Source organism: Ambystoma mexicanum, chromosome 12, assembly GCF_040938575.1.
Source record: "Ambystoma mexicanum isolate Mex_15411 chromosome 12, UKY_AmexF1_1, whole genome shotgun sequence".
In the NCBI taxonomy this organism is placed as follows: Eukaryota; Metazoa; Chordata; class Amphibia; order Caudata; family Ambystomatidae; genus Ambystoma; species Ambystoma mexicanum.
In genome coordinates, this window is record NC_090936.1 from 666,624,924 (window position 1) to 666,640,219 (window position 15,296).

At 45.2% G+C, this 15,296-nt stretch overlaps 1 protein-coding gene across 3 annotated transcripts in view; it reads right to left on the reverse strand.

Moving 5' to 3' along the window:
- The window catches only part of LAMB4 (laminin subunit beta 4), a 933,969-nt gene that overhangs the window by 618,989 nt on the left and 299,684 nt on the right, over positions 1–15,296 (reverse strand). For all 3 annotated transcript variants that reach the window (XM_069629159.1, XM_069629158.1, XM_069629160.1), the window contains one exon: positions 11,828–11,948. In XM_069629159.1, the coding sequence (XP_069485260.1) occupies positions 11,828–11,948 (121 nt within the window). The remainder of the gene's footprint in view (positions 1–11,827; positions 11,949–15,296) is intronic.

The window sequence follows — 15,296 nt, forward strand, 5'->3', positions numbered from 1 at the left end:
CTGGACTTATTCAGGCACTCTGGCAGACAAAAGACAGGGGGTGGACAACAAAACCCCTACTTCCTGCCTGCCCAGACACACTGGAGCCTAGGCAGGGCTACCTACTGGTTCCTGCCAAAGGCAAAACACACACACGGACCCCCACCCCTCCCAGAATGGTAGAAGAAGGGCTAACAAAGAACAACCATGCTATTAACAGCGAAAAAAGAATGGAGGCTCCAAGTTGGTACTTAGGTGCCTCTATTGTGCATTACAGAGGCTATGGACATAGCTTGCTGTATAAAAAATACACAACAGTTGGTACAACATGTCCAATGCCACCAGCCATAACTAGGTGATTCTCTAGGCGACTAAAAAGTCACAGGAGCAGAGAGAAGGGGGATACTAGGTATCCCTTTTGCACACCACTGAAGGTGGTGTGTGCCAATCTCTCAGACTATAGAGTTTTGGGAGAGACACTAAAGTATAAGAACTGTAGCTCCTTAAGGATATAGAACTTTTATGTTAAAGGAGGACCCTGAGAGTCCCCAGCCTGTACTGCCCATAAGGAGCTGTGTGCTGCAGGAAAAGAACACTGATGCCTTTAAGAGCTATGGAGCAGACAGACTCCATAGAACAGGTGAATACAAAGAATAGCGTTCCAAAAGACAGTGCCCTCAAGAATGCATGTGTGGAAAAAGGCTCCACTTATTCAGGACTGAAAGAAAAAGGAAGGTCCAGAAACCCAGCAAAAAGTGCTGGCGGTCTCACGAGTGAAGAGATGGTCCCAGGAATGCCCCCCCTCATCCACATGAACATGACGGCCCAAAGAGTCAAGAACGCACAAAGCCACTCATTATTCAGACACACCCCAGGAGCACCAGTGACTGACATGTATGCAGAGAGTTATTCCCTCAGAAAGCCATTCCAACCTTATCCAGTGAATGTATTTATGGATACAAGTGCTTCAACAGTGGTCATGGACCCAAACGCCATGATGAATGAAGTTGACTAAATGCAGAGGAACCACTATGCTGATGTCATTAGTGACACCATGACGTAGCCGTGTTAGTCATGAAGTACACTCGCAACCATGAACAGTTTTACACAAACACACACTCGTATACATGAAGAACATGCCTACACAGATCTGTAGATAGAGGACAGATACATATAAATACTGTCAAAGCTTTTATTATTTTTCTCATTAGCTAAGTGCAGAAAAGCTGAACGCAATACAACAAAGAGATGCAGAGAAAGCTGTCAGATGCTTATGGCAACTAACCCTATGGAACTGCGGGATGATATAAGGAGCCTGGCAGGACCAAATAGGACTAACCTATAGACAATATAGCAATATATGAGTTTGCAGAAATCCTAGTATTAGTGCAATGGAAAACATAAAAGGCATCAAACTGCAGGATGAGAAATGATAAAAGAGCAGAACCAGGCTGCACAAAGCGGGAAGGCCAGGGCTTGCAGACAATGTCAGACACAATCAGCACAATCCAAACCTAAGATGACATGGAGCCACCTGCAGAAAAACAGAATAAATCCTCATGATTGCAGACTAGAAGAGCTCGATTTTGTGGTCCTCAACCATGTGATGCGGCCGAGCTAGACAATGGGTATTCACCCATGGTGGGAAGATGAATAGTTCTCAGCAACCCAGACTAGAAGTGAAACATGAACAAGTTAACAATGTTGCAATTTGGAGAACACTCTCATAGGCAAAAGTGGTGTTGCAACCAGATACATTGGGAACACATAGTCATTTCACATCACCTTGTAGAAGTGCACAGAGGGCTGAGAACCAAACTGGGTCCCAGGCCCGAGGAGACCAGTTCCTGCCAATCAGGGGACAGACATACAGGGGTGGATGACAGGGGGCAAGGGCCAATGGTAATCCTACGACCCTGCAACAATGTAATAGTTTGATGGGGAAGGGGCAGGTCAGCCACCTGACATGGAAGGACCAATAGAGTAAGATGTATATGGGCAATCCATAGTGTCTACCACTCCGAGCACCCAATGAATACGTGCAATAGGTTTTTGGGGGAAGGCCCAGGTGCTGACACCATTCTGCATCAAAAGGGGTGACATGTTTGTTGGAATTGTGACCCTGGAGATGTGCGAATGTCCTGTGTGATCCCTGTCAGTTTTCATAATAAACAACAGTTCTAACTTGCCCTTGGCTGAGTCCTCCGTTTATTCTGGGGGTAGGGTTGTAGGGCCTTTGGGAGCTAAACTGGTGAGTTCGTAGTAACCCCCCCCCCAGACCTCTGGCATATTCAAACTCAACATTCCAAATGATCAAAAGCCATAGCAATGATATCAAGAGCCTCTTGTCTAAACTGCATTCTTTACTTCTCTCAGATGGGCTTCATATGAGCAAGTCGAGGGATATGGACCATAAGCTCAAATACAATCTATTATGCAACGGAGAACAGGAGCAGACACAGAGCCCTCCTAGATAATTTGATTCTCCAGCTATACACTATGAAGTGTTAAATCAAACTTCAATTGTAGAGTGATTTCATAAAATCTTGGTAGGGAAATTCCAACAGGTACCTGAAACAGGTCCTACTACATGCCATCTACAGAACACGACTGGTGAACATACATGCTCTCTCAAAATCGTGCAGCCCTAGAATTTTCATGATCATGCATGTCATTGAAGAATAAGAGGTTTCTTCACATGACCAATTAGATAAAACTAAGGCTGTACCCCTGCTATCAGCAGCTATGACTATTGCAAGAAAGATTGTTTAAGGGCCTGTTCTAAAGTAGAATATGAGGGTTCAAGCAGCCCAAGTACGCCAGTACACCAATCAACCAATTGGCTCAATTCTTCCAGGTAAATTGGATGTAGGCTGAACTCGAGCCTGATGGAACAAAAATGAGGACTACTCTTGGGCAGGCCCATTGCTCTTCTCCAACACCAGTCTTCACATTGACTTACTCTGGATATACAGTGAGTGCTCCAAATGTTGCTTCGATGCATGAGTAGGAGTCAAATATGTAAGCGTTTAAATACGGGACATTGCATCGTAGCTTTGTACCAAATTGCTTCAGTGTTCCTGTGCAAATTGCTTCAGATATCCAAGGCAGTTTGCTAGTTACTATTTGGAGCTCTTGACAAAGACCAGGTTTATTGTATCCCAGAACCAAGAGTGAGTCAAGGAGTGACTGCCAAATAACATGTTGTGTGCAGTACGTCACCAGAGTGTCATGACTGCAGTCACTGTAATGAGGTGTCTTCAACATGTGTTAGCACGCCTTTGTGAACTGCCCCATCCCACCAGCCTCTGCGGAGAATGTAGAAACATTGAACAGATCAAGTAAAGTTGGGATCAGTGGTTACTCTGGATGCATTCCATTTATAATTGGCAATAGCATGCTGACCACTTCTCCTGACCTGTCACATGCCAGGTGTCGGTGTACAGTAGTTGCTGGATGCTTGGAACCGTAGGCAAAAGATGTTCTATTGTGTTCTGAGACAACTCAAAAGATTGTTCCATTTTCAATTCATACCCCTCTGAATCTTTACTCTTGTATTTTACCTCACTGTAATCATCTAATAAGATTCATAGTGACCACAAGTGGTGGTTGGAGCCTTACGTGGGATCGTCCATTGGACTTCATTGGAGTTAGGTTGTTACTCAGCTGATTCCATTCCTGGAAATCATGGGAGCCATGTTTTAGACCTGACCGCACTTCAGAAGAAGAAATGCAAACAAAGATTCATGCACCAAACATTCCCTGTTTATGCTTCTAACCTGTGATGCCCATACCCATCATAGTGCCCCTCTGCACTGGGCCCCGGGCTCTGGTGAAGCCCCTCCTACCTAGCATTTGTCATCAGTCATGTGACCTATCACGTGACTTCAGCATCCTTGTCTAGTGCCCCCCCACTACCATCTGGCACCTACCATCTGGAACTGAGGTCTGAGTACTTTGTCTCCTTATTGCTGCTGACATGGGATCTCGCTTCACAGTCCTACCCCCATTCAACTCTACATTGGGCTGCAAGCTCTTCCCATCTGTCATTTATAATCTGTCATGTGACCTGTTATGCAACTTCAGCATCCTCACCCAGTGCTGAAGTGCTCCCCTCATTATCTTGAACTGAGGCCTCAAACCTTGTTGCTGCTGCCAGCGGCACTCACTTCACTGTTCTCCTCGGCTCCACTCCACAGAGGACCACATGCTCTGGTGAGGCCGCTCTCACCCAGCATTTGCCATTGATCATGTGACCTGTCACGTGACTTCATCCTCCTTATTTTCTTTCTCTTTAGGGCATCCCAGAACTGAGCTTCCCTTCCAAAGGGCAGCATCTACTAAGGGCTACCTCTATGCAGTTTGCTCGTGTTAGAGATAGTGGAACTGGTCATGCTATCAAATCTTCTCTGACCCCACGGTTCAGTACAATGCCGCTCTGCAACCCACTTTCTCTGCTTATCTCCAATGCTGGTGACTGCCTGCCTTTTCATTACAAAGTTTTGCACATCTTTTCCATCTTTCTGCTGCCTGCCATACTCCCTTTGCTTTCTATGGTCTTCGATGCAGTTGTATTCTCCTACTTTTGTACTATGCCTGCTCCATTCCCTATTTGCTCACCTATTTGTAATGCTAAACACCCCTCTTCTAACTCATGTAACATATCCAATGTAATCTCTAATCCTTCTTACACTCACTCTCTCATCATTCCTATAGTGCTTCTTAATCCCCACTCTATCGGCAACATAGCCCTCAACAACCTTTTCTTATTTCCTTTACACATCCTGAGCTTATCTTGGATTTCTCCCAATGACACTAACTCCTGCCTCACATACCCCCTCTCAACTGTCTCCCACTCACCACATCAGACTGGTAGAGTTTGGTGGACTGGTATTCTATATCACTCCACCTACACTTTAATTCCACAACCTACTTCTCCTCCTTCATTCTCTTCCTTTGGGATATGGTTTAGAGAAAGAGGGAAGATACAGTTTATTTATTTTCTAAACCATATCCCATTTCTTTCTTAATGGTTTACCATCCTCCTGGCCCTCTCTCGTCTCTCAAAAGGACCTCTATTATCTTCTTTCTTTTCTTCTTCCTTTACCCTCCCTTTGTTTCTTCTTGATGACTTCAATCTGCATAGCCTTACTTTGCACACAACCTCTCCCTTCTTCTTATTACTTGATTCCTATTATCTTTTCCAGTATTCCTCTCATCCTTCTCACAAGCTCAGCTCCTCCATGGACTTAATTGTTTCCTCTTTTCCATTGACTTCCACTATTTCTACCTCTGCCTTCATATCTTCTGACCAATTCCTACTACCTTTTTCATTCTCAGTTCCCATTCACACTGAATCTATGAATTACACTCATACATTTACTTGCTACAACCTCAGGCCTTTCAATTCGTCTCAACAAAATGTGTCCTTCACTCAGTAACAATGCTCTTTCAGCCATTAAATCTGCCATTAACTCAGCCATCGATTCTCTACTTCCCACTTGCAGGAACAATGTTGGAAAAAGTCACATTTGTCTGTTGATCTCATTTCCCTTTCTTCTTTTCTCCATCTGATGACTCTTCTTTAGCTAATGCAAAAAAAGCTATTCTGTGATCTCATTATTTCTCATTCTCCTTGCCCCATCGCTGATTTCAGTTTCTTCGTTGCATTGTTTCACCTCCTGTCTCTATCATATTCTGTCTCGTTCCCTCTGATTTTGTTAACTCCATTTCTAATACAATTTCTCAACTATGGCCATCCCTCTCCTGCAGCCCTAAGTCTCCTGATGTAACTCCTGTTCCAATGTCCTTATCCAGGTATAACCTTGCTTCTCTCGCTGACTCTGATGCAGCTTTCTATCTATCCCGATCTCATCCTACTGCTTCCCCTCTTGAACCACCTTCATCACTCATTTATAAATATGCCTTTTTCTTCTGCTATCTTCCCTATGGACTTTGCACACACAGTTATTTGGCCGATTCTAAAAAATCCCTCTCAAGATCTTTTTCTTCCTGTTAACTATTGTCGTACCTCATTTCTACCGTCCCTACACAAAATTCTTGAACACGTTGTCTATTTCTAAGTTGCATCATACCGTGATCTTTACTCCCTACTCCTTCACCATCAATCAGGTTTCCACCCCTTTATTCCACTGAGACAGCTCTCCTCAGTGTCTCGAACTCACTCCTAACTTCTCTACATTCTAAACTCTCTTCCATGCTTAGTCTTCTAGACATCTCTTCTGTTTTTGGTTTTTGGTTTGCTTCCGTCACCTCACCCTTTTTTGTATCCTCTCTTCACTGGGCCTTTTCGGTACTGTTCATTTATGGTTTCAATCTTACCTGACCTTACTTTTTCTATTTCTTGGGCAGGAAAACAGAATCCCGTTGTCCCGCAGGGCTCAGTCTTGAGCCCTCTTCTCTTTTCACTATACACCACTCCCCCTTCTTCTATTGTTTCCTCATTTCTCCTATCTTCCCACTTCTACAGTTATGATTCCAAATCTATGTTTCCTTCTCTTCTTTCTCTGATTCTCTGCAGACTTCTATTTCTACCTGCCTCCTAGCAGCCCAGTCCTGGATGCATGCCCCTTTCTTACATCTCAATACCTCTAAAACTGAGATACACTATTCTTTGCTTCTATTCCACCCACCTTTTAACTCCTTCTTGAATATCCTTTCCTCCAACCAATATCTCTCTATCTACCTCAGCTCATAATCTTGGCATTTACTTTGCCTCTTCTCTCTCTTTTCATTCATGTTTCTCATTATTGTCATATGCATAGAACCTTTCACCATAATTATGGTCTGAAAGCGCTCTTTGGCTGAACACCGTTGGTGATATGATATGATATGATATGATATGGTATTTGTAACGCGCCTATACACAAGTGTTTCAAGGCGCGACGAGGCAGGGAGGGGGGTACAAGGGGAGACAGAAAACGATCCTACTAGGCCAGGTGTCATTCAGATCGCGCAAGTGCAGGGGTAGGGGAGGGGAAAAGTGCAAGGGGAAGGGGAGGGGGGGAAGTGCAGTACAAGGTAAGAGGCGTACGTAATAAATAAATAAATAGGGCCAGCTGGTGGCAAGTGTGAGGTAAGTGCAGAACAAGTGCTGGGGGAGGGGAGGCTGTAGGGATACAGAGACAGACCCGCAGTGCAAAGGGGTTCCAGGGCATCAGTGCAAGTGGAGAGTGGCAGGGCCCAGGACCGAGGCCGTTTAGAGTGGTCCAATTGCAGGATCAGTGCAGCTTCAGTGAAAATTAATTAGCCGCTCAGCAGGGGAGAGGGAGAGGGAAAGCAGAAGCAAAGAGGAAGGTTTTGAGGTGCTTCCGGAACCGGAGATGGTTCTCCTCAAGTTTCAGGGAGGCAGGAAGGCTGTTCCAGAGGGAGGCCCCTGCCGCGGAGAGAGATCTACCCCCAGCTCGTTGCTTCGAGAAGCGGCTAACCCTGAGGGAGTTGGAGGCGGATGAGCGAAGGGCTCGGGAAGGAAGATATTTGGGAAGAGAGAGTTGAAGGTATTTAGGACCCAGGCCCCAGAAGGCCTTGTGGACAATGCAGAGGGTTTTGAACTTTATCCTCGCAGCCACTGGGAGCCAGTGTAGAGATTTCAGTCCTGGAGAGATACGGTCCCTGGGCTTGAGGCCAAGGACAAGTCTCGCAGTTCTGTTCTGGATGAGTTGCAGAGGGCGGAGAGTGGAGGCAGGCAGATTAAGATAGAGGCTGTTACAGTAGTCCAGCTTCGAGAGAACCAGGGCTCAGGAGACAGTGAGCTTCTGGGGGAAGGAGAGGAAGGGAAGAATACCTCTGAGGAGGTGCAGCTGGTAGTGTGACCTCTTGGCGACGTCAGAAATATGAGGAGAGAAGGAGAGTGTGGAGTCGAAGATGACCCCAAGGTTTTTTGCCTTGCAGGTAGGAGCAGGGAGGGGGCCAAGGGAGGCAGGCCAGAGAGCTACAGGGAAGGAGGGAGTGGGAGTACCGATGAGTAGAATCTCAGTCTTACTGGCATTAAGGCAGAGGTCATTGGCGGCACACCATTCTTGGATAGCAGACAGACAGTCAGAAATGAGGGAAGGAGAGGGGGAGGCTGAGGGTAGCCTGAAAATGAGCTGGGTATCATCCGCATAGCACTGGAAATTAGGGCAGAGAGCGGCGATGCGGTGGGCAAGGAGTGCCAGATACTGGTTGAACAGCCAGGGAGAGAGATTAGATCCCTGGGGGACACCACAGGTGGAGAAAAAGATGTCGGAGAGGAAGGACCCCAGTTGGACCTGGGAGGGTCGATTTGAAAGGAAAGAGGTCAACCACGCCAGAGCCTGACCAGTGATACCCAGGTTTTCCCGGAGACGGTTGAGCAGGATGGCATGGTTGACAGTGTCAAAGGCAGAGGAGAGATCGAGCAGAATGAGAACACACGGAGTGTTGGAATCAAGGTTCAAGAGCAGGTCTTCACGGATGTTCAGGAGAGCAGTTTCCGTGCTTCTGGCAGCTCTGAAGCCAGATTGATGGTCATGAAGACTACCAACAGATTCAGCATGGAGGTTAAACTGGGAGATGGCCAGTTTCTCCAGGAGCTTGCCCAGGAAGGGAGTGATGGAGATAAGGCGATAGTTAGCCGGGCAGGAGGGGTCGGAAGAGGGTTTCTTGAGAAGAGGGTGCACAAGGGAGTGCTTGAGGGGGGAAGGGAAGACTCCAGAGGCGAAGGAGTGGTTGCAAAAGTCAGCCAGGGCAGGAGCCAGGGAGTCGATGTGGTCCTTGATAGTTTTGGAGGAACAGGGGTGAACCTGTTTAGACGAGACTTTCATAGATCGGACTTGTCTGGAAACCTCGTCAGCAGAGAAAGGTGGAAAGGCAGAGAAAGAGGGAGGAGGGGTGACCGCAGAAGGGCCAGAGGAAGGGCCGGGTAGGGAGGGAGGGAGGTGAAAGGAGGAGAGCGAGGACAGGATGTCCTGAGTTTTAGAGATGAAGTGAGAGGCCAATGCAGTGCAGAGGGCCTGGGAGGGGACAGGAGAGGTAGAGACTGGGACCGGAGTCCAAAATTGGGAGAATTCGGAAGGTGCTATTGTGCGTGGTGCATTTCTGCCATTGCAAGTTATGTGAGGGTGGCCAAGACCCTGCTAGTCACTCATGTCTGAATGGCGTGTGGATGGGCGCAGCAGAGGTCAACTATGAGATAAGCAGGGTGGATTGTGTTTAAGGAGATAGAGAATTATGTGGAAAGCTACAATTCGCTGTTGTGTCGTTTTAGGTAGCTTCATTCTTATGGCAGAGGTGTTTTGCAAAATTGATTATGTCACATGTGAGTGCAGGGAGTGTGAAATGAGCCTCTGCCTTCTGCTAAGTTATGAAGGTGCGGGGTGCAAGGGGAGAAAATGGGTTAGCTGTACAAACAACATTGTATATATCCTTGCACAAGTATTCTAAGTGCAGATTATGGCTTCCATACACAACTAGGCTAAATGCAGGGTAAGGCTACTCTACACAATTGGGCCAAATGCAGAATTGTGCTACATATATCTCTAATACAGCTAGTTATGATATGATATGAAGGGTATTTATAACGTGCTTATTACCCTGAGGTTTCTAAGCGAGGACCCGGGGATCGAATCTGCTCCGTGTCGTCTTGCTTCCAAGGTGAGCACGTTGCCCCTGTGCTATCCCCCAGAGACAAAAGTTGCTGTCGCCATCAACTCCATATTATTCATAAAGCTTGCCCTTTTCTGTTTTCCAATGCTACAAAGCTACTCATCTATACTCTGCTTCTCTCATACCTTTCCTACTGTTCTGTCTTACTCATCGGTCTTACACCACTTTGCTTTCTTTTAAACTCCTCCATTCGTACCTTTTGCTCCCTCTCACCCCACACATGCATTTCCCCTTCCTTTTTGTCTTTTTCTTGTCTGTCCTTTGAATCTTGTGTGCTCTCCCATTTTTAAATGTCATTACAAATGTGCTCCCTGTTATCTCTTCTCACTGCTCACTCTGCCCGTCCCTTCTCGGCCCCTTCACTCTCAAGGTCCCCTCTTACTTGTAGTACCTAAACCCTGATGTTCCCCATCACATTTCCAGTCCTTTGCTCTCTTGGAACTTAAACGTTGGAACTCTTAACCCCTTCAAATTAGATCCTCCTCTTCCTTCACACATTTTCACTTAAATTGTAAGAAAACGTTCTGCTATCTCCTTTCCTCTGCGTGTCAATTTCGCATAAACTTGTTTTATTATTATTTTTGTAATGTTAAGCATGTGCACCACTTTGGCAAAGGTGCTCTATAAATCAGTAACACACAGTACAAGACAATAGATCAACAACAGTCCAACCCACAATCATGCAATTCAGAAACCAAATCAAGACCCTCCTCTTCAAGGCCCTCCTACTTCACACCTCAGAAGACACCCCCCCCCCTGAACCCACCGAATCCTGGGATAACCAACCAAACAGCCCTTCCGCTTCCGCCATGCACCCCCATTTTAGAAGTTGCATGGTCCTTGTAAATGTTATCTATACCCTGCTGCCCTAAATGGTATGCCAGCAGTAAATGCTATGAACCTCATTTGAACTTTGGCAGGATTTGCTGTGCTAATACCGCCCCATGGAATCATTGTTGCAGCATGCAGTAACGGTCATTCTCTGTACTATTTTGGGTTATGTTTATTCCCGATTATGGAGTCCAGAGGAATGCATTGTGGGTGGGTGTAATTTACCTGGGGCATAACCACCAGGATTTTTTGCATAGGCATGGTAAAACCTTTAATTATGCTTAGCAGAAAAACAGGCGTTATTCTGGAATAGTACCTGCTTTACTGTTAAAGCACAGCTGGTGAAAAGGCTCCATGGTGTATGGACTGTTCCTCCCTTAACTATCTATTATCTAACAATATCATAAAAGGCCAGATATCTGTTTGTACAGCATGTTTGTCCAATGCAGTCATAGCTTCGCCTGTTGTCAGCGCTAGAGGGAACTGTTGCCTCAGGATACATAGGGCCTCATTACAACTCAGGCGGTAAGGGGTTTACGGCGCCGTAAACAGCGCCGACCCTTACCGCCTGAGTACGAAGTCCCTTAGCGCCATGGAGATCTTAACGGCTGCTTTTTGCAGCCGTTAAGATCCATGGCGCTAAGGGACCATGGAGTTAATTACGCCACCGTAATTTACGGTGGCGTAATTAACGCCTTCCCCACTCCCATTATGCCCTATGGGGCAAAAATGGGAATGGGGAAGGGTAAATGGGGATTGGGGACTTACCGCCCCGCCAAGGTCGGAATGGGGCGGTAAGTCCGCCAACCACCATGGCGTAAACGTAGTTTACGCCATGGTGGTAAAGTCACGGCCCAGGCGGTAACTTACCGCCTGGGTCGTAATGAGGCCCATAGAGACAATGCCAATTCGTATAGCTTTTCCTGTTGTCACCGCTAGAGGGAGCTGTTGCCTTAGGATACATGCAGGCAATGCCAATTCGTATAGCTTTTCCTGTTGTCACCGCTAGAGGGTGCTGTTGCCTTAGGATATGTAGTGGTCCTATTGTGTCAATGAAAACCTGCACTTTTATGCCTATTATGTACAGAGCTTTGTTGCTTCCCAAAGCTAGGCTTGCATTCTATAAATGCTCAAAATGAACTGAAAAAAATAAAATAAATGTTTAGTTCGCCTTGTACTATCCTTTCGAACAAACAGCACATCATTCATTACAATCATCCATAGGACAGCGTTGTTTACCTCTCATCTTCTATTTTCGTTATAGAGGCGCTCATTTTTTCTATTGTTTCATTTCTCAAAAGCAATCTGCTTTAAATGTTGCATGACGTGACTCCCTTAAAAATCTCAATCCTCTGTGTGTATTTAAACTTACTTTTGCAGGCACTGTCCTGTAATCCCTCGGCGGGCTTCCAAGGAACGTCATTGTACAAGTCTTTGCATCTTTCACAGTTCAAGCCATCTGTGTAATGTTGACAGACACATTTGCCATGGACCTACATCAAATAAAAACAGCGTCTGAGAAAGTAAATCACTTACATTTTTCCTTTTTACATCGGAAAAAAGAGGCAACGTGGGCCTGTGGGATGTAAATAAGTCACGCATATAAAGCCAAACTTCCCTGTTATCAGCGTCTAGGCTTCAGCCTGCAATATGTGGCCTGCTAGGGCGACATCTCTACTTCCGGTCCAATCTTTTCAATGGAGCAACCTGTGCGATTTGAAATGCGGCAGCAGAGTTTCTCACATAGCAGATGCATTTGGTGAGCACAATATTTCTTCCCTTGGTTGAGCAGTTCATGACGCATCATAATATTGTTTCCAGCTGATATCCCTAAAAAAGTAACACAGCTGTCCATCCATACGGGCACAGTGGGCTTGTTGAAGCTGCAGTTTTGCCAGCCCTCCAGGAGTGATCATGGAGGGGCGCATGAAACACTTGCTCTGTTAGACGCAGGTGTCAAGAGGCCACACCCCCTAGGCGACAGCCGCCTGGAGAAGCTCCGCACACTGATGGGACAGACAGAGCATGGTCTGGAGACACACTAACAATGCAAGGGTCGCACCACACAGACAGGGGTAGCATCACAGTAAAAGAGGCCCACCCAACACAAGAGCAAGGAAGAGGACAGGGACTGCCCGGGAAAAGCTGAAGCATTGTTAGGGGGTCCAGGTGCCAGAAAGGACAGGCCACAGACTGACCTTGTGTATTTATTATTAGCTACTTTCCTTAAATTGATCTCTGTTGGGGATGCATACGTATGAATCCAAAGACGCAGACACTCAGTCTTACACTACCTTAACTGAGTAGTTCCAGTTGTGACTTTGTAGTCTCCAAAACATGGATTCAATGCTAATCAAAGGTCTCTCAATAATTGTGGCGCTCCTCTCCATCACCAAACTAGTACTGCCCTGTGATGAAAATAGGATAAATGAGACAAATGGAAGCCATCTACCCCTGCATGTTGTAATGGGTCAAAGGCGCTACTTGAAAACAAATACTTGCCTTGGTGAGTAAAGCCTAGTGGATATGAAGTAGAGGTCTTTGACAAGACAGCCTAGAAGGTTGGATTCCTCACATGGAGGCCAGCGGTGGACCCTTATTTTAAGAAGGGCAGTCAAGGGCTGTGTTTTAGAGGATAATCCTTCAGGTATATCAGTTTCTTTTTTGCTAGGAAACACTGATGCTTGATGTCATCTGAGGAATGTTGATCTGTGGCCATCTTTAATTCTAAGGATGCCATGAGATTAGTATCATCTTCTTAATGTGGGCCCACATGACTCCTTTCAGTTTCGAGTATGGGTTGTGCAATAAATGTTAATAGGTAAGAGGTTATATTTTTACGGTAAGGGGCGGTAGCTCTGATGTGAAGCTATTACTATTTATGTTATTTCATCAGCATTTGTAGCACACACACCGTTGTCACTAGCATGGTCTTCTGGGGCTCATGCCAGCATGAGTGTTATGCTTCAATTGCTATATTATTCTTTGTTGATGTGTTGGTTAATGAACACTTTGGAAATTAATTCAAGATTAGGCAAGGTCAAACATGTTTGATCTACCCCTTTCAAGAAGCATATGTAGCATTTATTTACATGGTATTTTAACCTATTTATTTATTAGAGCTGTAAAGTGAAGATACGTTTTTTTGTAGGAGATGTTTTTATTAGTTGCAGGATTTCGTTCAAATTTGCTTTGGTTTTCCATTCTCCCATTTTTAAATAGTCTCTTCCTTATTTTTATCCCCTTGAAATAGCATCCCAAAAAGCAGGGACGTTAGTTTTGTTCAAGTTCTTTGTATTTCCAGACCTTTAAAAGGTATTAGTATATGTGTTCGAATATATTTGGCTGAATGGTACATTTGACTGAATTTGGCCTGTACCGTTCAACGGTTGTAGGTCAAAGGATCAAATCAAAAGGATCGAAATACAATAGGTTCGAATCAAAAGGACCAAAAACAAAAGGGTCGATTTTCTTTTGTTTTGTTTTTTTGAGGGAGGGGGGTCCCCCCCAAACACCCATTTTTGGTGTAAAACCACTTTTTTTTTCCTATAAGGAAACTCAAAAAAAATATATTTTAAAAAAAATTCAAACCTTTTGTTTTCAGTCCTATTGACTCGACCCTATTGCATTCGATCCTTTTGGTGTCGATCCTTTGACCGGACACCCCGTTCAACCGAATATATTCGAACAGATTGGCTAATACATACCGAATATGTGGAGCAGAGGTTGTGGGGGTGTCCCCCGCTCCCCATGATGGGTGTGTATTTGCCTTGGAGGTTTGCAGGGGACAACAACAAAAAGAAAAAGGGACCCTGAAAATGTCAGATCTGGCCCTCGTTAGAGGGACGGATCTGACGACAGAGGGCAGAAGTGGACCAGGCGGCAAGGTAAGAGGTAAGTGAGGGGTGAGGGATGGGGAATGACCGCATGTACCACCATACAATATGATGTTGCATGCGGACAGTTTCTTTTTGGTCTATTTTTTGGGACTGATTTCTTTTCAGTGAAATCTACCTAAACCATTTAAAAATGATCAGAATTGAGGATACCAAAACAATGACATCACTGTAAATCACAGATTGATAAAATAGCATGTAAAAGGCCCTGTAATACAGTGCAGTATGGCTTACCATCCGGCTACCACGCGGATGCCCAGGGTGGTCACATGACTGGCCTGACAGAGTAAGGAATGTATGGTCGGACCGTTGGAGAGGGACTGAGTGAGAGGCAAAGGAGCTGGCGGGGCTTGCTACGTATATGCTCAAATATAAATAAATGTGTATGTTTACTCACCCAATTGGCTCCGCATTATACCTGTACACTACATAGATATACAACCATGAATTAACCAGCTGTAGCTTAATATGAAATGACTAACTGGTATACTATGCAGACAGCCACTGCCCGGATGCCATCAGCAGGCAATATAACCATCCATCTTGACATTGTTGCAACATATTTCACATAAGCACTTCCACACAAAGCTGAAACAATTAATGAACTGATATAAGCTTAAAAATATATTAGTTTACACCTGCTCTCTCAGCATCAACTCAGAGAGATATGCATACCAAATTATACTCTTGTAGTGGGGCAGTTATTGACTAGAGGGCATGTGCCCCCCTGCCTTCCTCAGAAGAAACAACATTATAAAATCAGAAATGACTCATTTGAAACTGCACTTTAAATTCTCCTGGAAATGCAGCTGGCACAAAGAATAGTTTGTTTCGCTACACAAGTAGGGACAGATGAGGCATTAACTTGCACAAGTAGTAAGTTTCTAAATAGAATAAACTAGGTGACATGAAGGCATGTACCCAGGATACAGCCTCACTACACAT